Raw genomic sequence first — 25,548 nt, forward strand, 5'->3', positions numbered from 1 at the left:
GAATCGATCTGCCAGGATATTGGCAATATCCTTGGGATCAGTATATTTAATGCCATTCTGTTGCCGCTCAGAGCAGATCTGAGCATTGCCATTTAGAGTCTTGACATAACTATATAATGTCTTGTGATTGTCTTTGGAATCTTTGGCAATTTTATTTTCATAACTAGCTTTGGATGATTTTATGAGGGATCTCAGCTTCTTACTGAGGTTGGTAAGGGAGTTTATTGCATCCTGGGATTTTCCTCTTTTCTGCAACAGTTTCTTCCTTTTTGTTGTAAAGTTTGTTTATGGTAAGGGACCACCAGATTGGCTTCCTTTTTTTGGAGGAGAGCATCTTGGTTCTATGTGGGATGGCGTGATTCATGGACGAGTGGATATGCTCGTACAGTGCCTTAGTGTAGGATTTAACAGTCAAACTTTCAGTTCCCGTGTGCATGGGTGTCATGAAGTTTGTCACTTCTGATTTGAGTAGCATGAAGTTGGCTTTGGAGAAGTTTTTTTTACTGTGGGTTCCTTACTGGGGGGTGGGGTTGGGATGTGGATGTCAAAGATGATTCGCTTATGGTCAGATCTGACCAACGAGGGGGTGACCATAGGTGTGGAGCATCGATTTCCCATGTTGGTGATGACCAGGTCTAGGATATTGCAGCCCCTGGTGGGACTAAGGATTAGTTGATCCAGGCGCTGGAATTTATGAATTCCAAGAACCGTTGGGCAAAGGTGTTGGTATACGAGTAGTTTTCCCAGTTAGTGGCAGGGTAGTTATAATCACCCAGTATTAGGGTGTTTGGTTGTATCTTAATATTTTCCAATATGTTTAGAAATGTGTAGTGAGAATCTTGGGGCATGGTGGGGGATCTGCAGCAAGCTACAATTTGGATTGCAGTCTTACCTAGTGTTAGTTGCACCTGGAGAATTTCAGACGCATTGTGTTAGGAAACTAGCCTGGTGTTGTGAATATCTTTGGTGAATATGGACACTCCTCCACCTTTAGTGTTTCGGTCCTGGTTTGGTGGCCGAAAAGTGTGGTAAGAGTTCTAGCCTGGTATTGTAGGGGTGCTGTCTGGAGCCTTGAACCAGGTCTCAGTTACTGCACAGATATCGATGTTCTCTATTTTTAGGAGTGCCTTGAGAGAGTGCATTTTGAGGTTTAGACTTCTAGCATTGAGTAACATTACTTTCAGATTTTGCATGCTTGTACCTGTTACGGTGGTGGTTTTGTCCTTTGAACTTTGCCTAAAAAAGGCACTATAGGGGTGGCAAGAGTCTTAGCCAGTAACCTGAATCCCAAGGGCGACAGGTGCAGACCATCTTTGGCAAAGCAGCACGGTCTGTCAATCATGTCGTCTCAGGCAGACAGATACTGGATCCTTTTTGAATGACACCAGAGGCTTAGCCAATTGTTGAAGTCAATCATTTTGTCCATATACTGTGGTATCATTCTGGGCGAAGGAATAATGCTACTCAGGGCTAGGGTCATACCTGCCTGGGCCAAATGATCTGAGAGCTCTTCCATGTCTCTTTTCATGTAGTCTAGGAAGGTTATGTCTCAAGTCATTCACTCCAACATGGACAATGACAGAGTCATATTTCTACTTGTTGTGGAGTGACTTGAGTGCATGCGTTATGTAGTGGATCCTGGCACCCGACAGGGAGCTGACTGTAATTTTCTCATCGTTCATCCTGGTGAGTGGGATATCAGTGTGCCTGACTATAGAGTCACCTATGACTAAAGTGTTGGGTACGTTGTCTTGCTTTAGGGGCTGTTGTTGGGTGGCACACTGGTGTTGTGAGCTATGTGACACTTTGGTTGTGATTGGTTTTTTTTGCATTTCAGCTTCGGAGGTCCTTGTTGTTTGGGCAGGTTAATGTTAAGGGCCTCCACATATGTGGGTTTAGTGTTGCTATGTGTTGGTGGTGTGGGTTTAGAAGGGTTATGTGTTGCTTGAGGTGTAGTGCAGGTGTTAACCTTCTCCTCTTGACTGTCTAGCATAATCTTGGGTGGAGAGAGCCTTGCTTCCAGTTTGGCTATGTAAGGGCATCTTTCGCAGGTTGTAGTGTTGGGTGGTAGGAGGAGAGGGTTGTTTGTGTACATGATGCAATTGCTGCATTGACCCATTATGCCCAGATTCACCAGGTGGACAGGAGAAATCATCGGAAGCTGAGCCTTGGACTTGCCTGATTTGGTGCGTTTTTTTTTTTTTTTTTGTAAAGTACAAGAGCTGCTTTCACTTACCTTAGCAAGGTACTTTGCAATTATAGGCTGTTTAGTGCCTACAATTAATTTATCCTTATTAAAAAGGAGAGTTTAGTGCTTGTATCAGTTTAAGACATCCTAGTGCCTTCCAGCAGTTTTAAAGCAAGTGCTAATCACAGGGATGGTTAAAGTTAAGATGAAAAAAAATGGTTTATCCCAAACACTGCAGTGTGCACTAGAGGAGTTAGATGTGAAAGTAGGTAACTTAAGATGATGTTATGTAGTCCAATGTCGCCTACATTCTTACCCGTGGGTTCGGAGCCAAACCTCGGCTCCGACTTGGCCATACTCTAGCTCGAAGTCTTTCAATTGGCTGGGCTAAGAGGTATCCCATGCTGCACTGCTCCCTTTCCCCAGATCTCGTTTGCCGCTCGTAAAGCTCAGACGTGGTCTCGCTCTTGGCTGTGGCTAAGTATAACTTTTCTTCTTCTTTGACCAAATTTGTTACTCCAAAAGCTATTTTGTGTGGCCTTTCATGGCCTTTGTCTTGGTATCCCGTTAGCTATCTCCAACGAGCTAGGCCCATTTCAGTTATAGGACCTAGTCCTCCCTCCATTTGTTATCTGTTTCCCTTCTGTGCTCATTTCTTTTTTTCGGTACTCTATCCCTCCGGGCTAGGGCCGTTTAAGTTAAAGGACCTAGTCCTTTCCTTGTTTCCTGTCTGGGCCATTTGAGTTAGAGGTCCTTGAGTGGTGTCTGCAGTTTAATTAGTGTCTAGTTCCCGCGCTTTGTTGCTGGTGTCGGGTTTGTCCGTTGTGTTGTGTCTAGTGTCCTACCGATCATGTCCAAGGATACAAAAGAACATAAGCCTTCGGGCTTCAAGAAATGTAGTAAATGTGGATATAAGATGTCGATTACTGATGGGCACTCTGTGTGCATTTATTGTTTGTGGGCTAGCCACCTTCAGGAATCTTGTGCATTCTGTCACGCATTCAGCCCTCATGTTCTTCAAGAAATGAAGAACAAACAAATTCTGAAAGGATTACTAAAACCCTCTTTTGAGGAAGATCTGGAAAGGTCTTCTAGTGCTTAGTCCTTTCCCTCTAAAAGAGGCAAAACCTCCAAAGCAAAAAAATGCTCTCCGACTCCATCTTTCTTATCGGAGCCTGCGGAGAAAGTTACTAAGTCTACTGGGGCATCCTCGGCTCCACTGTCTTTGGTGCAGAAAGAATTTGGTGAATCGACAGAACCTACATCGGCTCCCAGCCTCTCGGAGCCGGTGACGGAGATACTAGTTTGGAGCCGGTCTCCAGTTTTTAGACCGGTTTCTCCTCTTTGCAAGTCTCCTTCTGAGAGGAGGTCTAGATCTCCTACCTTATCCTCTAGGTCCTCCAGGACTCTCTCTGATGTGGACGTGGATAGAGTGGTGTAGAGACTGCTCCAATCACCGGCGCTGGCTAAATTGCTTTTGGCACCAGCCCAGTCGGCCCCGGAGCCCGTCACCCATCCATCTTCGATAGATCCTCCTCCGAGCAAATATCAGCCTTCGGAGCCAGAGTTGTCAGTGCCGTCTGATGCTTCTAGGTCGGCTCCGGTAGCCCATCCTGAATTCTCGGCTCCGATCTCAGCTCCGACTCCGTCGGCTCCATCCACGGGGTCCAGGACTCATGGATCGTCGTTTGGACCCGAGGGGGGAGACTTGGGATGCTCTTTGGCTCCTAGCCTCCCTCTCGGTGCTTCGGCTCGGGTGAGCCTGACCCTTGCTTCGGCTTCAGACCTTATCCCTTTTGCTCCGCGGGCTTCCTCTGTTGGTCGATCTTCGGAGCAGGGGGGACCAGCTTTCAAGGTCATGCAGAGCGTGCTGGCCAGGTCCTCAGCTGCATCATACAGTCTCTGATCGCCCCGTATCCTTTGACAGCGGAGACCCAAGGCCTCAGGATACCTCCATGAGTGGTCCCCAACTTTCTGAGGGCCCCCCCCAGAGTTTTTGCCTGAGGAGCCACCCAGAAAAAGAACGTGCAAGAGGAAGCACATCTACTCCCAGGAAGAGTCTCTCACGTCAGACACCGACCTCGAGGAATCAGAGGGTTCCCCCAAGTCATCCTCTGAGGATATCTCTTTCGCTGATATCCTAGAGATCTTGAAGCAGAGAGGCGGCTGGTTCTCTAATTCCCCCTTCAAGGAGGAGTCGGTGTTCCTGAAGGTCTTTGGGGCTCAACCCTCCGCCTCCTGGGTTTCTCCACCCTTCGACGAACTCTTGGATCTGGTTTGTCAAATGGTGTGGGAAACCCCTGACACTGTGCAACCCATCCCCAGGAGACATAGCAAATTTCTGTCCGCCCCCGCTGACAAAGAGTTTCTCACGATGGGCGTTCCAGTAGATGCCATGGTGGTGGCAGTGGCCACCAAGAAGAAACTGGCTGACACTTCATCTACCGTCCATCCCCCTAACAAGGAGTCTAGGACCATGGACCAGTATGGGAAGCGTATGTTTTCTTCAGCGGCCTTTACTCTCCAGTCGCTGAATTATTTGTCACATTTTACATGACTCCTAAGAGATCTCCTGAAAGAGCTTGGAGATACTCTGCAGGGTAATGTTTCTGACGCAGTGGCTCAGAAAGTCAACGCTCAGATGTCTACCCTAAATTCTATTGCTAATTCCTCCATGAGGCTGATCTCTTACGCAGCCGAAGGAGCGAGTAGGGCAGCGAGTTCCAGAGTTTCTCTCAGGAGGCACTCCTGGATGCGCCTCTGTAATTTCGCAGAGGCCTTCAAGTCTACATTCACCAACGCCCTGTTGGATGGTTCATCGTTGTTTAGAACCAAGGTGAAAGACACTCTCACTAGGTGCGAGCAAGAGGGAAAACCTCTGTCTGCCGTGGGAGTCTGTTTTTCCATGCCTCTAGACCTTATCCCAAGGGCCAGAAGAGTGGGAAAATGTGGTTCAAGAAGTCTCAGAGGTTTTTTCATGATGCACAAAGTGATTCCACGTCCAGAGGCAGGGGAGGGGGTGGTAACTCAGGTTGACGCCACCCTAGAGGCAGAGGAGGCCCGCATAGCCAGGGAGACCGCGACTCCTTTCGTGGTTCTCCCTACCAGCGCTCCTGATGGGAGGCCCGACTGCGCGTCTCCGGAGCCAGTCGGGGGTCGCATTTCACTATACCCAGAAGCCTGGCAGCATATCACCCAGGACCAGTGGGTATTAAAAATAATTTCTGGAGGATATCACATTCCCTTCTGTTCTCCTCCCCCACCGATCAAAAGAATCCCAGATGTTCCACCCAATCAAAGGGATTCCACAGCTTCAGAAGTTCTGAAGCTGCTAGAAAAGGGAGCCATCCAGCATGTCCCCTCAGACCAGATCGGATTAGGGATTTACTCCAGTTTCTTTTTGGTGCCGAAAAGAACAGAGGACCTGAGACCCATCTTGGATCTCAGCCGTTTGAACCTCCACATGAAGAAGTCTAAGTTCTGAATGGTCACATTGCAATCTATTCTCCCATTGTTGGGAAAAGAAGTGTGGATGTGCTCCATCGACAACAAGGATGCTTACTAATAACTCTCTAATATTTATACTGTAAGCCTCACTACCTTTCTCTTTTCCTATCCTATACTAGCTTGGTTATCTGGTCCATTCAAGCACCGATATAACTGACTACTACCCTCCTGGAAGCACAGAATTTCTACAACTGAGCTCATACCCTTCAGCTCCCTGAGATAACTACTCAATAAGACAGTGAAAGTATGTCCTGTTTTGTATGTCTGTGCTTACTAAAATAGACTCTCAAAGGTTAGTTTAGCTTCCCTCCAAAACAGCCAGCAGTCAATAACCCCCTTTTCCCTTTTCTTCAACTAGTGTTGAATCTCAACTTATATCTTCTCACCTACTCCTATTCCTTTCTTTCCTTTAACATTATTACTTGTTCCCTTTGTTTCTTTTTAGCCCCTTGCTCAGGAACCAGTCATTGCAATTAAATAACTGGCCACAAGGTGGTGCTTCCACACCTCTCTATTGCCTCCTCTTAGACTTTCTTCTAACCTCCCTTATACCTCACTTACTAGTCTTTTAAACAGAGTCTCTTTCCTGACCTGCTCCTTCTTACCCTCTCCTCCTCACCTTTCCCATACCACACTCTAGTTTACTAACATATTATAACTCTACACATTAGCTGAATTTAACAACTAAACTTGCACTCCATCTCTTACCTACCTGCTCCTTCTTCCACTCCACAGATTGTTTTCCTTAGCAATATACTCTCTTAGGTCTTCCCTCCGTTTCCTTCGGCTCACTCCGCTCCCCTACCCTGCCCCCAATTCCCACCCGCCCCCAGTACCTCTTAACTTATACCCTCAAACTCCCACCCCCTTTGACCAACAGCCAATCATAGAATCTACAACAGCCACACCCTATATTTATTCCTCTACTCCCCTCAAGTATAAATCTCCTCCCACTACTATCTGTATTATCCTACATAAAGTCAACACCTACTTCTCTCCTTCTCCTCTAATATCTACTACATTCTACTAACATGCCTAACCAATACCAATGGTTACTAGTACTCGCATTCCTGACAACTCTTACCACTACCTACCTCTTAACCTCCTATGAACAACCCCTCTTCTCTACTCTTACTATCCCTTCCCAACAAACTCTAACATCTTCTCCACCTTCATCAATAAGCTTTTTTAATGCCATCTACAAGCCCAGGTACTTTCAAGCCAAATATCACCGCCTAACTCCCATCAGATACTCAATTCTAAATATTAGAAAATTATGCAACCATCATTGTAAACCTCTCCAGTATTACAACTTTATACTAATCCACTCCTTAACACATGGTGACATTCACCCCAACCCAGGCCCAAACCATCACCCAGCCCCCACCAACTGCAACAAACCTAATATAATCCCTTTACCACCAACCAAACCCTCCAAATCACTCTCTATAGCCCATCTAAACATACGTAGTATATGCAACAAAATTCCACAAATTCATGCTCTTCTAGATATCCAGCAATTTGACATCCTCTGCCTAATCGAAACATGGCTCAAACCCACAATAAAAGATACTGAAATTATTCCCCCAGGCTATTCTATCTTTAGACAAGACCGCAAAAATAAAAAAGGTGGAGGGGTAGCAATTCTCTACAAAACAGGACTACAAATCAACAAAATAAATCATAAACTACCCTTAGACAACAACTTAGAAATAATTATTACTAAACTCCAACTTAACTCACACAAATCAGTTAACATAATCTGCACCTATCTCCCCCCAGGTAAAAATCAACCACTATTAGAAGATTTATTAAACTGGCTCTCCTCAAATCTCCCTCAGGAAACAATACTACTAGGAGACTTTAATATTGACTGGTACTTATGTAACAACACCAATCCATCCACCCTGATTAACCTGTATGGCTTCTCACAAGCTATAAACTCTCCAACTAGAACAAATAAACTTAATAATAAAGAAACCATCCTGGATTGGATTCTAACAAACTGTCCACCACAAAACTATACAACAGGAACCCTCCCGGATGACCTTAGTGACCACTCTCTAATATACATTATTAGACATAAAACAAGTTTAAGTATCCCCACTCCAGTCAGAACTGCCCATAGCAAAAAACATTTTAACAACGAATTGTTCCTAACCGAACTTAAACAATGCAATTGGTCTCCCCTTAAAGCACTCCCTATTAATGAAGCAGTTAATTACTTCAATAACTCTTTCCTAGCAATCCTAGACCATCATGCCCCAATGCGTTCCATAAGAATGAAAAACAAACCAGCACCTTGGCTCTCTAATTCAACTAAGAAACTAATCCATAATAGAAATAAATCTTGGGCCAAATGGCGTACCACAAAAGACACTATCGATCACCAAACTTTTAGACAACAAAGAAACTTAACAAAAAAAGCCATCCTACAAGATAAAAAGAACTTTTATATCCAACTCCAGCAATCTTCCCTTCAACAACCAAAAAAATTCTGGTCTACTATTAACACACTACTTTCCCCAGGCAAAGTTGCCACACCTTATCCACTCAACTCCAAACCTGATTGTCCGATACAAACAGCAAATGCCTTTAATACTTTCTTTACTACTACTATATTAAATCTAGCAAATCAACTAAACCCTGATACCTCCAACTTGCCAAGCCCAAGCTCCATTCCCCCCCCTTTTCACCTTGAACCTATACCCACCTCCTATATCTCCTCCTTACTTCAAAAATTAAAACCTACTACCCCCTCAGCTGATAAATTACCAGCAGAATACCTCCAAATAGGAGCCAAAGCGATTGCCTTCCCAATCTCCATATTAATCAATAGAACTATAAAAGAAGGCACCATTCCATCTATTTGGAAAATCTCACACATCATCCCACTTCACAAAGGTGGTGACTCTACTGAGTTCTCCAACTATCGTCCTATAGCTCTACTCTCCCCACTTGCTAAAACTATGGAGAAATGTATCCACAAACAATTAATAACTCACCTACTTCAGTATAATCTCCTTGCTAACTGCCAACATGGATTCCGGCCATTTCACAGTACTACCACTGCCTTGCTTTCTTTTACTAACTCTATCAACAATAATCGTAATAACAATATTCTTTCCTCAGCATTCTTTGTAGACCTATCTAAAGCGTTCGACATGGTTAATCATCAACTTCTCCTCCACCAACTTAAGTCCCTCTCACTGGACAATCTTGCTATGAACTGGTTTACATCATACCTAGAAAACCGTAAACAAGCAGTTCTCTGGCAAAACCATCTTTCTGATCTCCTTCCCACCTCCCTAGGTGTTCCTCAAGGCTCTATTTTAGGTCCACTCTTGTTTTCTATTTTTATAAATGACCTTCATCTCTCTATTCCACTCTCCACCTGTATTCAGTATGCTGATGACTCCACTATCATCTGTTCGGCCTCATCCCAAACTGAACTTCATTCTATCACACAAAAAGCCTTTACCACCATAGAAGAATGGTTCTCCAAACACTGTCTTCTCCTCAACCCCAAAAAAACTAAACTTTTGCTCTTTAAACCCTCTCATTTGTCTCCCCCACTTCATTTTACACTTACATCAAACAACAATACTGTTATCTCTCCTGACCCTACCACCAAACTTCTAGGAATCACACTTGACAATCAATTAAAGTTTGACACTCACATAAACACTACAGTAAAATTGACTAACAAAAAACTTGGATCCCTTTATAGAATAAAACCCTTCTTGACACCAGTTGCCAGAACTACAATAGCTAGAACCCACTTAATTTCTACCCTATTATACGCTTCCTCAATATTTAACAATCTTTCTACAAATAATCTTAACAAACTAGCTAGAGCATATAACAACATCGCCAGATTTGCTACAAATACACCTTACAGGACTCATCACTGTCTGAACCTAAAGCAATTAGACTGGCTTGAATTACCTCACCTATTACGTTTTAACCAACTTATAATCGCCCATAAAGCCCTATACCAACCAAATAATATCCCTATTCTCTCTTCCCTCATAAAACCTTATAACAACTTGAGAAATCTACGCTCTGCTAACAAAATGTTGATTCATACTTCCTTATCTAACAACTCAGCAGGTGACTCCATATTCTCTAACTCAGTTGGTAAAATATGGAATCAACTACCACAAGACCTTACAACCCTAACCTCTCTCCCACTATTTAAAACTAACCTAAAACTTTTCTTCTCCAACCACTGGTTATGTTCTTGTACTAACCCTGCCTAGCTGTTATTCTCTAATCTATCTGCTACCCACATAACCTATTTTTTTTCTTTTCTACTTTAAATCTTTAAGTACCCAATCTATACTCAAATCTTCACTCTTAATTTCTGTCTCAGTCACTACTTAGTACTACTTACCAAGCACAAAACCTACCAGATACTGTACTTACATTTCTCTTTGTATACTATGTTAAACTGAAGATGTATTACTCTATATTAATGCCATCTCCTAATCATTAGCATCATATGTTTATATATTTTTAGTGTATTTCTGTTTTTAGATGTATTTTGTGTGTTACTTTTAGTATAGATTTTAGTATGTTTTAGTTTTGGAGCTTTTCTCCCCGGGCCTCCACTGAAAATAGACATGTATCCAGTTGGACTAGCCCGGCCAACAAATGTAAAATAAAATAAATAAAATAAAATAAAAATACTACCATATAAAGATGGACAGGGCATCCAGAAGTCATCTACGCTTCCGGCTGGGAGTCAGTCATTTTCAATTTCGTGCCCTGCCATTTGGCCTCACCACAGTCGCCAGGGTGTTCACCAATTGTATGGCAGTGGTGACTGCTCACTTAAGACGTCAGGGATTCCAAGTGTTTCCGTACCTGGACGACTGGCTCCTTTCTGCCACCCCCGGGCATCTGCTACTACAGACCAGAGACGCCACTATCAAGCTGTGTCACCAATTGGGTATCACTGTAAACTGGAAAAAAGTCTGCCGTGTTGCCCTCGCAGCATGTCACCTTTATAGGTGCTGAGTTAGACACCGTGCTCATGAGGGCGTTTTTACCACAAGAAAGGATTCAGGGTTTGCAACAACAGGTATACGCGTTGCTCCTTCTGAAAAAAGTAAAGGCAAAAGTGGTTCTCAAATTGTTAGGGACGATGGCTGCAACAATTATGCTGGTTCCTCTTGCGAGGCTCCACATGAGGCTCCTTCAGTGGCTGCTCTTCACCCAGTGGTCTGTACAACATCTTCCGCTTTCTCATCTTATAATGATCACAGACAAGTGCAAGCAAGATCTACGTTGGTGGCTTCACACCAGCAAACTCAGTGCGGGAAAGCCCTTCGTCCCACCCCCTCCTGTTGCCACAGTGACCACGGATGCCTCCCAGATTGGGTGGGGGGGTATTATCTCGGCAGGATGGTCCAAGGTATGTGGCAGGAACATGAGATACATTTGCATATCAATATCTTGGAGATGAGAGCAGTGCTAGTAGCATTGCAAGCACTTCAGAGCTTTCTTCCTCTCTGGACAATTGCGATCCACTCAGACAATATGTCGGTGGTATGGTATTTGAACAAACAGGGAGGACCCAAGTCATACTCCCTTTGCAGAGAGGCCATTAGAGTGTGGCAGTGGGCAGTGTCTTCCCAACATTTTCTTGTAGCAACGCACATTCTGGGGAAGTCCAACGTGATTGCCGACAGGTTGAGCAGAGCTATTCTGATGCCTCACGAGTGGTCCCTGAACAGTCAGGTTGCGGAGCAGATTTACCGCAGATGGGGTCAGCCTTGCTGCGACCTGTTTGCCAGTCCCATCAATACCAAGTGCAGCAGCTGCTTCACCCTTATCCCCCCTCAGGGGGAGTCACCCAAGGACGCTCTAGTTCACGATTGGCCTTCCGGTCTACTTTATGCCTTCCCGCCTGTTCTTCTGCTGGCAAAGGTTATTCAGAAAACGCAATCCTTGGGAAGCAGAATGATTCTGATTGCTCCACACTGGCCTTGTCAAATTTGGTTTCCCTTTCTCCATCCCTATCTCATGGACGACCCCTGGATTCTGGACCCACAGTCAGATCTACTGACTCATATGTCAGGGCAGTTCCATCCCTCTCTTCAGACCCTCTGGTTGACAGCCTGGCTACTCCAGTTCCATCACTTGTCAGGCTTCATCATTTTTCTCTGGAAGTGGTTCATATTCTGTCTTCCTCCCATAAGCCTTCGACCGGAAAGATCTATTCCAGTAAATGGAAAAGATTCTCCATCTGGGCTCAGGCAAGAAAAATTGATCCTTATACAGCTCCACTTTCTTCAGTTCTGGAATTTCTCTCCATGCTTTTCAGTCAGGGATCAGCAGCCGCAACCATTAAAGTCCAGTTGGCGGCTATTTCCACTTTTCATGTCGCTAATGAACTCAGTCTAATGGCGCATAGACTTTGTAAGGCATTCTTGAAGGACACTCTGCTGCTTCGCCCTCCAGTCTTTGACCCGGTCATGCCTTGGGACCTAAATTTTGTGCTACAATGTCTCACGTCGTTCCCTTTTGAGCCTGCAGCTACTTGTGAATTTAAATATTTGACTTGGAAGACAATCTTTTTGGTAGCCATCACTTCAGCTAGACGTGTCTCTGAGCTCCAAGCTTTGTCAATCAGACCACCTTACTTGATATTTCACAAGGACTGGGTTTCCCTCAGACCAAACCTTTCTTTTATGCTGAAGGTGGCTTTGGTTATTAATCTCAACCAATCCATTGTATTGCCCGCATTTTTTCCAGACTTTTCTAATAAGACAAAATTTTAATTTCACCAGCTGGATGTTCATAAGACAGTTGCGTTTTTATTTGCATAGAACGAAGGATCTTAGAAAATCGGATCAGCTATTTGTCTCATTTTCAGACAATAGGATTGGGTCTCCTGTTTCCAAAGTGACCTTGTTTAGATGGATCTCTGGTTGTATTTTCTTCATTTATGCCTCAGGTGGTAAGGAGTTACCATTTAGAGTGAAGGCTCATTCTACCTGATCAATGTCTACCTCTACAGCATTTCAGGCCAGGATGTTTATGGATGATATTTGTGCTGCGGCTACATGGGCATCTCCTCACACCTTTATTACTCTCTACAAATTGGATTTGATATCCAGAGGAAGATCTTTCTTTGGTTCCACAGTGCTCAGGAGTATTTTCCATTGAGCCTCCCAGGGTTCAGGTGCTGGGGACATTATCCCACGGGTAAGAATGTAGGCGAGATTGCACTATATAACATGAAGAAGTTATGTACTCACCATAACGTTCGATGTATGTAGTCCATCTCCCCTCACATTCTTACTTACCCCCCTCCGCCTTCCCCCTCCTGGAAGGCCTAGAGGTTAGTTCAGGTTTCAGTACTCCTTGTATTATTGGGATGATTTTCCTTCTCTATGTTTTATGTGTATGGAAGGTGAGTGATTGAACTTGCAGCAAACAAGATCTGGGGAAAGGGAGCAGTGCAGCATGGGATACCTCTTAGCCCAGCCAATTGAAATACTTCGAGCTAGAGTATGGCTGAGTGGCTCCGAACCCACGGGTAAGAATGTGAGGCAAGATGGACTACATACATTGAATGTTATGGTGAGTACATAACTTCTTGTTTTACCTGTCTAAAAAGTTAAGTTTTAGTGGAGAGTCACTATTTTTAAAATAGCAAGATAAATTGAAAGGGGGTGGTCACTTTTGTATTCTGGTACTATGGAATACAGTAGGATGGCCAATAAATTTAAATAGTTGAAAGGGAGTGATTTCACAAAATGATAAATGTGAAGTTGTTTTATCTCGCCATTCATTCTTACAGATTGGTTCACAGCCGATCCTCGGCTCCGAGTCAGCCTACTACAAAGCTCGAGGTCTTCAGATAGCTCGAGGCCAAGTCCCTATCCCATGAAGCACCTATAGTTACCTCAGATCTAGTTTGCCGCTTCAACAGATCAGAGGTTCTTGCTAGCTTGGGCCAGTAAAAGCCTTATTTTTCAAATATTTTTTCAATTTATTGATAATTTCTTCTAAATAGTTTTTAGATACTTAGTTAAGTTCTTACAGCTTTACTGTGTAGTTTCCCTTCCCTTGGTGTGCCTCTTTCATAGATTACTATTTGGCCTCATTTTTTCTTAGGCCTGGTATAGATTGTAGTTTTTAAATAGTGACCTCTCTGTCACAATTTACCCTAGTACTAGTTTAGATTTAAGTGTGTGTGCTTAGATAGTGACCTTTTTGTCACAGCTTTAAAATAATTAGAGCTAAAGTTTATTTAGTGTGTTAGCAGTAGTATATAGTATTGTTTGTTTTTCCAGAGTGACTTTCTGTCACAACTTCAATATTTCTACCTTCTGCTTAGATAAATAGTTGTCTGTGTGACCTTTTAGCCCATAGTTTTGAAGGGCTTGTGCCATTTATATTTAGCCTGTATTTTTAGGAAGCCTTGTTGTTATATTTCAATTGTTGTTGGGCGTGTCTGCTTTTTTTTCAGCACTCTAATAACATTGTGCTTGTTCAAATGGCTGTCGATAAGGACAAACACCCCGAGTCAGGGTTTAAAAAATGCCCTAAATGTGGGCAGAAAATGTCTGTCACTGACAGGCATGTAAACTGCGTTTATTGTTTAGGAGCTGTAGATCTCCAAGAAAGCTGCTCCATATGCTATTCCTTTTCTTCTAGGGTTCTCCAGGAGAGAAAGAGGAAACTCATTGACAGGGGTTTACTGAAACCTTCTTTCCAGGAGGCTTTGAGCAACCAAGATGGATCCAGTAAGTCGTCAGAGTCTTCCAAGACTTCTACTGAATCAAAAAAAATCGAAAAAGTCTTCGACATTGGCTCCACAGACCTCGAAGCCAACTGTCTTATCTTTTCAGAGCCGGTCCTCAGTTTTGGAACCGGTTTCTGAAATACCAAAATCTCCACTTTTACAGTCGGTGCCACCTTCGATCCATTCATCTCGGTCCTCCATTAGCCTTTCCAATTTGGATGTGGATCGTATGGTGCAGAAGCTTTTACAGGCACCGGCCTTTGCTTAATTTTTATTGGCTCCGACCCAAGCGGCTTCGGAGCTGAAGACCTTTTTGCCAGCTACTATTCTTTTGCCTCTGAGCCATACTGGTCCTTCGGAGCCAGAGGGGTCGGACTTGTTGATTGTGGAGCCTTCGGAGCCAAAGCCTGTTCCAGTGTCTTTGGCTCTGTTCACTCTGATGTCCTCGACACCGATCGAGGAATCTAGGAGCAGACACTCTCTGGTCGGGACCGGGTCAGACAGACTTGTCAGTTCCGACTCTGCCTCTCGGGGCTTCGGCTAGGATGAGCTCGGCTCCTACCTCTGGCTTGGAGGCCACTGTCCCAGTGCTGGGGGTTTTGACGGTTTCCTCAGATCCATCGGTCCCTTCGCATTGGAGCAGAGTTGCCTTCAAAACCATGAGGAGAGTTATGTGTCCTAAGACATTTCTGACCTCATGTCCAGCTCCTTCCTCCCTAAAGCGCTTATGTCTGCTTTTGCTTCACAGATCCTTGCCAAGCGTACAGGCCCAGAGCCTCAGGAAGCCCCTTTGGGTGGCCCATGCTCTTCCGACACCTCACCAGAAGCTCCCACTGATAAGGTTCCCAGGAAGAGCGTTTGTAAGAGGAAGCATCTAGACTCCCCACAGGAGTCCCTGACATCTGATACTGGCTTGGATGAATCAGAAGGGTCCCCACGGTCCCCCTCTGAGGATATCTCATTTGCTGAGATACTAGAAATCCTTAGGCAGATGGGCGACTGGCAGTCCATCAATCCTACTGAAGATGAGTCGGTTCTCCTGAAGGCTTTCGGGTCTCAGCCATCCACCTCTTGAGAGTCTCCGCCTTTCGATGAGATGATGCAGCTGGTCTAATGAAGGGCGTGGGCTGTCCCTAGGAGGCCTAATAAATTTATCTCTGCTCCCCAAGACAAATCCTTTCTGACCAAGAGTGTGCCAATTGAACCCATGGTGGTGGCGGCAGCCACCAAAAAGGAAATTTCAGAAACTTCCTCTTCAATCCATCCTCCTAGCAGAGATTCTAGGATCATGGATAGATACGGGAAGCGCACTTACAGTTCAGCGACTTTTGCACTGCGTTCGTTCAATTATCTAACCCATTTTACGAGACTGCAAAGAGATCTCCTTAAAGAGCTGGGAGATACTCTTCAGGATACAGTAGCTGCAGGAGTTTCAGATAAAGTTGCCTCCCAGCTTGCTACCCTCAACTCCATAGTTAACTCGTCCATGTGCCTCATTTCTTATGCAGCGGATGGAACGAGCAGGGCAGCGGGTACAGGAATTTCTCTTAGGAGGCACTCCTAGATGTGCTTGTGTTCCTTTGCAGGGCCCTTCAAGTCATCCTTTGTAAATACCCCCTTTGATGGCTCGTCCCTTTTCGGGCCCAAAGTCAAGGAAATTTTGACCAGGTGTGAACAGGAAGGAAAGACTCTGTCTGCTGCCAGAGTCTGTTTTTCCATGCCTACCAGACCCTACACCAAGGGTCAAAGGGGAGGAAAAACGTGGTTCCGTAAAGCCCAAGGAGCCTTTCAGGACACACATGGTGAACCCCCCTCCAGGGGCAGAGGAGGGGGCAATAATGGAAGAAGCTGCCTTTGTGGCAGAGGGGGTCCGCAAAACCAGGATGACAGAGATCACTTCTTTGGGAAGCCCTCCAGCCCTCCTGAAAGGAGGCCAGACTGTCCTACTCTGGAGGCAGTCGGGGGTCGCTTATCTTTGTACCCAGACGCTTGGCTCAAAATAATAAACGACAATTGGGTACAAAGTATCAATTCCAGAGGATATTTCATTCCTTTTGCCACACACCCTCCATTGACAAGAACAGTCCCTGACATTTCACCTAGTTATAAGAACAGGTAACAGTAGAGGTCCAAACATTGCTAATAAAAAGAGTCATCCAACCAGTCTTAGCAGACCAGACAGGATCCGCAACTTACTCAAGATTCTTTTTAGTTCCAAAAAAGACAGGGGACCCGAGACCTATATTGGACCTCAGCAGACTAAACAAATCTGTCAAGAAAGAGAAGTTTCGGATGGTCAAGCTTCAGTCAATACGTCCCTTTTTAGGGAAAGACAGTTGGATGTGCTCTATAGATCTCCAGGATGTGTACTATCACATAAAAATGGCCAGACCATCCAGGGATCATCTGCGCTTCTGGCTGGGAGCCAATCATTACCAGTTTCGAGCCCTGCCCTTTGGTCTCACTACAGCCCCAGAGTGTTCACCAAATGTATGGCAGTGGTCACGGCTCACCTGAGGCATTTGGGACCTATATTGGACCTCAGCAGACTAAACAAATCTGTCAAGAAAGAGAAGTTTCGGATGGTCACGCTTCAGTCGATACGTCCCTTTTTAGGGAAAGACAGTTGGATGTGCTCTATAGATCACCAGGATGTGTACTATCACATAAAAATGACCAGACCATCCAGGGATCATCTGAGTTTCTGGCTGGAAGCCAATCATTACCAGTTTCGAGCCCTGCCCTTTGGTCTCACTACAGCCCCAGAGTATTCACCAAATGTATGTCAGTGGTCACGGCTCACCTGAGGCGTTTGGGATTCCAGAAGTTTCCGTACCTAGATGATTTGCTCCTCACAGCCACAACCAGACACCAACTCATTCAAGCCAGGGACACCACTCTGTTACTCTGCAGACAGCTTGGCATTACAATAAACTCAAAGAAATCTGTCTTGTCGCCATCGTAACATACCGTTTTTATTGGAGCAGAATTGGACACCACCACGCCGAGACTTCCAGTAGAAGGAGTCTTACTACTCCGTCAGCAGGTCCACATTCTGATATCCAAAAACAAGGCTCCAGCATCAGAAGTACTAAACTTGTTAGGCATGATGGCAGCTGCAATTCTGGCCATACCGCTGGGTCGCATGCACATGCGGAATCTGCAATGGCTGTTGTTCACTCAATGGTCTTATAAAGAGCTCCCCATATCTCACCTTGTAATGATCACAAACTCTTGCAAATATGATCTTCAGTGGTGGTTGACCTCTCTTCATGTCACGCTAGGTCATCCCTTTGTTCTACCCCCACCAGTGGCCACAGTGACCATGGACGCTTCCCTGATAGGGTGGGTGGGGCATTTTCAGGGAAGAACAGCTCAAGGCACATGGACTGATCAAGAGACACACCTGCATATCAATGTCCTAGAGATGAGAGCAGTACTTTTAGCAGTGCAGTACTTCCAGAACTCTCTTCCTCTGGGTACAATTGCGATTCAGACAGACAGCATGTAAGCGGTCTGGTACTTGAACAAACACGAAGGAACTAGGTCATATCCCCTTTGTTGCGAGGCCCTAAGAGTATGGCAGTGGGCTATATCCACCCAGCGCTTTCTGTTATCAATGCATATCCCGGGGAAATCCAGTGTGATAGCAGACAAGCTGAGCAGAGCAATTTTGTTGCCTCATGAGTGGTCCCTCAAGAAATAAATAGCGGACAGGATATTCCACAGGTGGGGCAGCCTTGCTGTGACCTTTTTGCCAGTCACATGAACATGAAATGCAGAAGCTACTTTGCCCTGATTCCTTCTCCGGGAGAAGCCCCAAGGGGCGCACTAGTTCACGATCGGCCCCCCCGGGTCTCCTCTATGCATTCCCACCAATCCTGTTGATATCCAAGGTACTACAGAAAGCAAAAGCCCTGGGAAGGACCATCATTCTATTAGCCCCTCACTGGCCTCATCAGATTTTGTTCCCTTTCCTTCGACTTCATCTTTTGGAGGACCCTTGGATTCTAGACCCAGTTCCATATCTTCTGATGCACTCGTCGGGGAACTTCATCCCTCTCTGCAGTCCCTGAAGCTGAAAGCTTGGCTGCTCCAATTCCCATCATAGCCAGGTTCCATAACCTTTCTAGTGAGACAAAGCAAATTCTCTTATCCTCTCATAAATCCTCTATGAGGAATCTATACCTTAGCAAATGCAAAAAATTTTCTATATGGGCCTCTCAAAACAGTATTGATCCCTGTCAAGCCCCTGTGTCCTCCATTTTAGAGTCCTTGACTGTGATTTTTAACAAAGGAGCTGCAGCAGCAACAGTTCGTGTTCAACTTGCTGCCATTTCTAATTTTCATCTTGGATTTGAAGGATTGAACATTATGTCACACAAACTATCCAAAACCTTTGTTAAAGGGACCTTTCATCTCAGATCACCTGTAAAATCTCCCTATACCCCATGGAATCTAAATTGTATGCTTTTTCGCATTATTCTTCTTCCATTCGAACCAGCCTCCTCATGTGACCTCAAATCTTTGTCATGGAAGACTATCTTTTTAGTAGCTATCACTTCTGCCCACAGAGTGTCAGAGCTTCAGGCCTTGTCCATTAAGCTTCCTTATTTGATTTTCCATGCTGACAGAGTTTCACTTCAAACTAACTCCTTCTTTTTGCCTAATGTCTCCACTGAAGCTAATCTTAATCAAATTATTGATTTGCCAGTTTTCTTCCCCAATTACTCCAACAATTTAGAATATATGCTGCGCAAACTTGATGTTCATAGACAGCTCAGATTTTACTTGGATAAAACAAAAGAATTTAGGAAATCTGAGCAGCTTTTTGTCTCCTTTTCAGACTTCAGGAAAGGTATGCCAGTGGCCAAAACAACTCTCTCCAAGTGGTTATCTGATTGTATCACATTTGCTTATTCAGCTGCTATGTCCTTACAACATAAAATTAAGGCTCACTCCACCAGAGCAGTGTCTACATCCTCTGCCTTTTCTGCCAGACTTCACCAGAGCAGTGTCTACATCCTCTGCCTTTTCTTCCAGACTCCCTATTGATAACTGTCAAAGGAAAAACAACTTCAAAAAGATCAACACACGGCAGGTTTAGGTTAAGGCACTTTAATCTTGCAGCAAGGAGACAAAAACGTGCTAATACAGAGTTTGTCTAACTAGAATCAGGAAGTGGAGCTATTCTTATACATTTCTTACAAGACATTGCCTACCAAGCTGACGTAATAAATCACAAGTTCTTTTAATATTATTTCATAGCAGCTGTTTGTCCATGATTTTCTGCTGGCACATCAAGTTTACAAAAAAAACTTCCTAAGAAAAACAATGTGGCCTTGATGACCACCGGTTAGATACAACTTTTCACTATGCAATGTTACCATTCAAGGTACTATGGCTAATTCGTGCACAAAGCAAGTACAGATTATGGTTCATTTCTTCAAGCAGTCTTTGTTCAGTGTATCTTTCTTTTCTGCAGCTGTGCATGTTTTCATAACACGAACAGAGCTGATTTTTCAAGCTCAGTAACATTATAGAAAACAGTATTGTTTTATTCATTCATTTTCCTGACCTAGCAGATAATCACCTGCTTCTCAATAAATTTCCAAAAGGCATAAACATGAATTTTGCTGTGCTAGCAAATACTAGGTCAGAGAGCATCTTGCAATTTCAGAAAGCATACTGCAGTTTGAAAAGCATCTTGTAATTTCATACAGAATTAAGTTGTACATAAAATAGAATGAAATGTGTTAACCCTTTTAGCTTCTAATAAGCACTAAACATATACATTAATACATATTTTTCTAACAATAACATTTTGCAGCAGCCACTTGGTTAGCACCTCTTACCTTTATCGTTCATTACAAAGTTGACAGGGCCTCCAGGGACAGGGCCTCCTTTGGATCCACTATCCTGAAAAACATACTCCCGTGAGCCACCAGAGGTAGATGGTGCTTGGGACGCTACCCATCTGTAAGAATGAATGTCAAGACAGAATAACTTCACATAAAGAAGTTATGTACTTACCATAACATTCCATGTGAGTTGTTCATCTCGCCTTCATTCTTACTTCCCACCCTCCTACCCCCTCCTGGGCTTTTCAAAGACCAAGATGCTGGATTCTTCCTGGATGCTCAACCCTTCTATAGCTTTCTCTTACGGAGTGATATAATGACATATTGTATTATTATATGCAGCAAACTAGATCTGAGGTAACTCTAGGTGCATCATGGGATAGTGACTTGGCCTCGACCTATTTCAAGACCTCGAGCTTTTTAGTAGGCCGACTCGGCTCCGAACCCATCTGTAAGAATGAAGGTGAGATGAACAACTCACATGGAATGTTATGGTAAGTACATAACTTATTTTTTTGTGCTTACTCACACAAGCCAGTAAAAACAGAGAGGAAATGAGATATATGGTCAAATTAACATAAGTGGAAGGCAACTAGAAAGACAGCGATGTTTAAGAACACTACATTAACCGGATGGGATGGTGGGGAAAAAATTCTACCTGACTCACAAGAGATAGACCTGTGTTCGCTTTTCAAGTTTTAATATGCAGATCTGAAGTAGGAGATTCATTTGTCTGCAACCTGTGGGTTATGGATCCGATATCGGATCCGAACCGGCATGGTTTTCCAGCTATGGATCCGAGCTCTCAGCTCCTCCCCTCACCCATAATGCCCTGCTCTCCCTACATGACCCCAGATCTAGTTTGCCGCGCTGGTGACCAGATTGGATTTCAGAGCTCTTCAGCTAAGTGTTCTTATTACCTTTTACAGTCTTAAATTTAAAAATTTTTAGTTAGTTTTGTGTGAAAGTTGTAGGTTCCCTATCATTATAGCTTAAAGTTTTTAAGTTTTAATAACTTTTATAACTTTTAGTTATCCCTCCCCTCGCTGGTGCGTAGTGTGTGTTTGGGCCTGTGTTTGTTTGGCTAGTTAGCCTTTACTTTTTTAATTTTCAAAAAAAAAAAAAAAAAGTAAAGTAGTAGTAGTATCCTTAGGATGTCTGAACCCCCTAAGGCTTTCTTTTCGAAGTGCTCCGAGTGTGGCCATAAGCTTTCCCCTGCTGATGGCCACACTCGGTGCGTCCGATGCCTTGGCGTTGAACACCTCACTTCTGGATGTTCCATTTGTGCAGGGTTCAACCCCAGGGCATTGAAGGAGCGGAGGTCGAAGCTGGTCCTGGCGGGACTTTTGCCCCTGGACTCGGCCGCTACCGCTCCTTCAGTACCGTGTCTGGTTCCTCCTCTCCTGCTCCCCTCCTCCACCTGGGACTCAACCTCCCTCTAGTGGTTTGGAGGAGAGGGAAGCAAGAAAAAAGGACCGGAGGGAGAAGTACCATATGCGGCGGGCCGAGACCTCTGTTTCGGCCCCGCCAAGCGGCTTCTCCTCCAGCCTCCTTGTCTGCTGGTTCTCCCCTCCTCGGCTCCGGTCTCCAGTGTGCTTCTCACCGGGACCTGAGGAGGAGGAGACCCGATCTCCGTCGAGGCTATCGAGGAGGCACTCAAGGCCTACCTCGGTAGCCTCGTTGAGATCCACGTACAGTTTATCTGATGCTGATCTGGACCGGATGATGAGAAGGTTCATCCAGGCCCAGATGCAGATGGGAGTGCTCCTGCTTCCCCTGGGGAGCTCAACCCCTTTCTTTAAACCTATAGCTCCTTCTCCGACCCGCTACCCAGGTTCGGAGCAGTTGGAGCCGAGCAGCCGAGCCGGGGTGGGTCGGCGCCGATAGTACTGGGTACTTCGGATCCGACCCTGCCCTCGAGTGCTTCGGATCCGACCTCTCGGAGCCTGGATCCGAGCTTCGGATCCGGGGGGATCAGTGCTCCTTCGGCGCCGTCAGTGTCGGAGCGCACTGGCCTCAGATCCGAGTGCCGGTGCGGCTCCGATCCACTCTTCGGATCCGAGGGGAAGCCGATTATCGGATCCTTTGGTCGAGGTTGGCTCCCCCTCGGCTTTTGATGTAGTGGAGAGGGCCCTGTTGAGGGTTTCCGGACCCCCGGCACTTGCTTCGGCTCCGTCCCACGCTCCATCTGCACTGGGCCAGGCTTCCACCATCCGGCCACTGGGACAGCCCGCTCCTTAGCCCCAAGTTGTTCCTTTGGAACATGACACCGCTTGCGAGGGGTCCTCTGACAGCCTTCCTGAGGATGCCCCTCGCAAGCATACGTGCAAAAGGAGGCACATAGACTCCCCCGAGTCTCTCACAGAAGACACGGATTTGGAGGAAGGGGAAGGCTCCCCAATATCACCCCCCGAGGAAGTCTCCTTTGGAGACATCATGGAAATGCTTCGCATAAGGGGGGGGTGGTCTGCCCCCAAGTCTTCCTCGGACGAGTCCGTGTTCTTGGAGGCATTTGAAGCGGGCCCGTCTACCTCTTGGGTGTCCCCTCCTGCCGACCCCCTGGTGGACCTGATTACCACCAGGGCGTGGAAGAATCCGGACACCGTGGAGCCAATCCCAAAAAGGCCAGACCGTATCCTTAGTCCCCCGGCTGACCGTGCCCACTGGAGCAAGGGGCCTCCGGTAGATGCCATGTTGGCGGCAGCCACCAAGAGGGAACTTGCTCAGGAGAGCCTCAGTCCATCCCGAGGAAGGAGTCTCGGATGATGGACCGCTTGGGAAGCAAATGTTTAGTTCAGCGACCTTTTCAGTGAGGCTGAACTACTTGGCACATGTGATTAGGATGCAGCGATCTTATCAAGGAATACGCTGCATCCCCAGAGTCCATGTCGGAGGAGGACAAACTGTTGCACTCCACCCGTATGGCCACTCTCAGGTCCGTGACTAATACCTCTATGCGGTTACTGTCCCATGCTACGGAGGGGCCGCTAGAGCGCAGGGACAGGCCTGGTTACTAGGACGTCAGGCCTGGCTCCGTCATTGCGATTTCACGGAGCCCTTCAAGGTGGCATTGACGCTCCCTTGATGGTTCTGCCCTTTTTGGCAAAACTGTTCGCGATACTTTGACCCAGAGCGAGAAGGACGGGAAGACGCTGTCTGCCGTCGGAATCCGCTTCTCTGTGCCCCAGAGGCCCTATTCTAGGAACCAAAAGGGCCAGAAGAAGATGTGGTTCCGGAAGTCGCAGCAGTCCCAACCCGCTCCGGACAACCAGTCCTTCCGTGGCAGAGGAGGACAGGGAGGACGCCGCCCCAGGGGCAGAGGGGCTCCCAGGAACTTCGGGTCCAGAGTGCCCAGCTGCTCCACTCTGGAGGCAGTCGGGGGACGTTTTTCGGAGCACCTAGCGGCATGGGAGTCCATAACATCAGACCGCTGGGTCCTCCGCATCATATCCAGAGGATACCGCATTCCATTTCATCACATCCCAAAATTGAAGTCCCTCCACGACGTTCCACCCGGTCAGTGGGAGGCCGCTTTAGCAGAAATTGGCCATCTGCTGAAGAAAAGAGCCATCCAGCCCGTCCCCCCAGACCAGATCGGATTAGGGTTCTACTCTAGGTTCTTTTTAGTGCCAAAAGACAGGGGATCTAAGACCAATATTAGACCTTTCACTCTTGAACCTGGCAGTTCCCAAGGAGAAGTTCCGAATTGTTACCTTGCAGTCCATTCTCCCCCTTCTGGGAGAAAATCACTGGATGTGCTCTATAGACCTCAAGGATGCGTACTACCACATTCTAATGGACAGGCGCTCAGGAGGTTTCTCCGCTTCGGCTGGGAGCCAGTCACTACCAATTCAGGGTCCTTCCCTTTGGTCTCACCACAGCCCCAGGGTGTTCACCAAAGTATTAGCAGTGGTAGCGGCCCACCTGAGGCTTCAGGGGGTACAGGTCTTCCCTTACCTGGACGACTGGCTCCTCACCGCTCCAACAAGGCATCTACTGTTATTGGCGAGATTCCTTTCTCCATCTAGCTCCCGTCTGGGCATCACAATAAATGCAGAAAGTCCAACCTAGCCCCTATGCAATTCATAGATTTTATAGGTGCCAGGTTAGACACGAGACAGTTAAGAGCCTTCCTTACTGCGGACAGAATTCAGAATCTGCAGCTCCAGGTGCGGGCCATCCTCCACTCCAGCTCAGTTCCAGCGGAGTTGGTCCTGAGGGCTCTAGGGTCCATGGCAGCAGCGATAGCTCTTCTTCCTCTTGCCAGGTTCAATATGCGGGTCCTTCAATGGACACTCCTAGTTCAGTGGTCTTATCTTGCTCTTCCTATGCATCATCCCATTGCGATCAGCAAGGCTTGCAAGCGGTCCCTCCTGTGGTGGCTCCACTCACAAGATCTCCACAGAGGCCGCCCCTTTTGTGCTTCTCCCCCTCTCGCCACGGTGACCTCGGACGCCTCCCGCCTCGGGTGGGGGGGGGCATTTTGCAGGCCGGACGGTCCAAGGCACGTGGAACGATTCAGAGACCTTACTGCATATCAATGTTCTAGAGATGAGAGCAGTGCTCTTAGCGTTGCAAGCACTACAGGCCTTTCTTCCCTTGGGAACTATTGCAATTCAGTCGGACAACATGTCTGTCGTCTGGTATATCAACAAACAGGGGGGAACCAGGTCTTACCCTCTTTGTCGAGAAGCCATGAGAGTGTGGGAATGGGCAATCTCCACCAACCGCTTTCTCATCACAACGCATATTCCGGGTCGGTCCAACATCCTGGCAGACAAACTCAGTCGCACCATTCTTTCCCCTTACGAGTGGTCTCTCAATGCTCAGGTAGTGAAACGCATCTTCGCACGGTGGGGAACTCCTTGTTGCGATCTTTTTGCGTCTCCCTCAAACACCAAGTGCGACAGTTTTTTCGCTCTAATCCCTCCTCCCAGAGATACCCCAAGAGACGCTCTGGTGCATGCTTGGCCCCCCGGTCTTCTTTATGCTTACCCCCCTTTGCCTCTGATGCTTCAAGTTCTTCAGAAAGCCTCTCGGTTGGGGTGCAGAATGATTCTCATTGCCCCATTTTGGCCTCGACAGATCTGGTTCCCTTTCCTAAGGTCTCACTCAGTGAATCCTCCTTGGATTCTAGATCCCATTCCGGATCTGATATCTCACCCGTCCCATCTATCAACCCCGAATCTGGACAACCTGAAGCTGACTGCTTGGCTGCTCCAGTTCCACTC

At 46.1% G+C, this 25,548-nt stretch overlaps 1 protein-coding gene across 1 annotated transcript in view; it reads left to right on the top strand.

Moving 5' to 3' along the window:
• LOC122807560 (sodium- and chloride-dependent taurine transporter-like) overlaps positions 1-25,548 on the top strand; it is a 1,880,476-nt gene that overhangs the window by 980,301 nt on the left and 874,627 nt on the right. Inside the window, exon 7 of the mRNA XM_044078473.1 lies at positions 10,235-10,247. Coding sequence (XP_043934408.1) covers positions 10,235-10,247 — 13 coding nt within the window. The remainder of the gene's footprint in view (positions 1-10,234; positions 10,248-25,548) is intronic.

Source organism: Protopterus annectens, chromosome 7.part1, assembly GCF_019279795.1.
Source record: "Protopterus annectens isolate FY-2018-M chromosome 7.part1, PAN1.0, whole genome shotgun sequence".
NCBI lineage: Eukaryota > Metazoa > Chordata > Ceratodontiformes > Protopteridae > Protopterus > Protopterus annectens.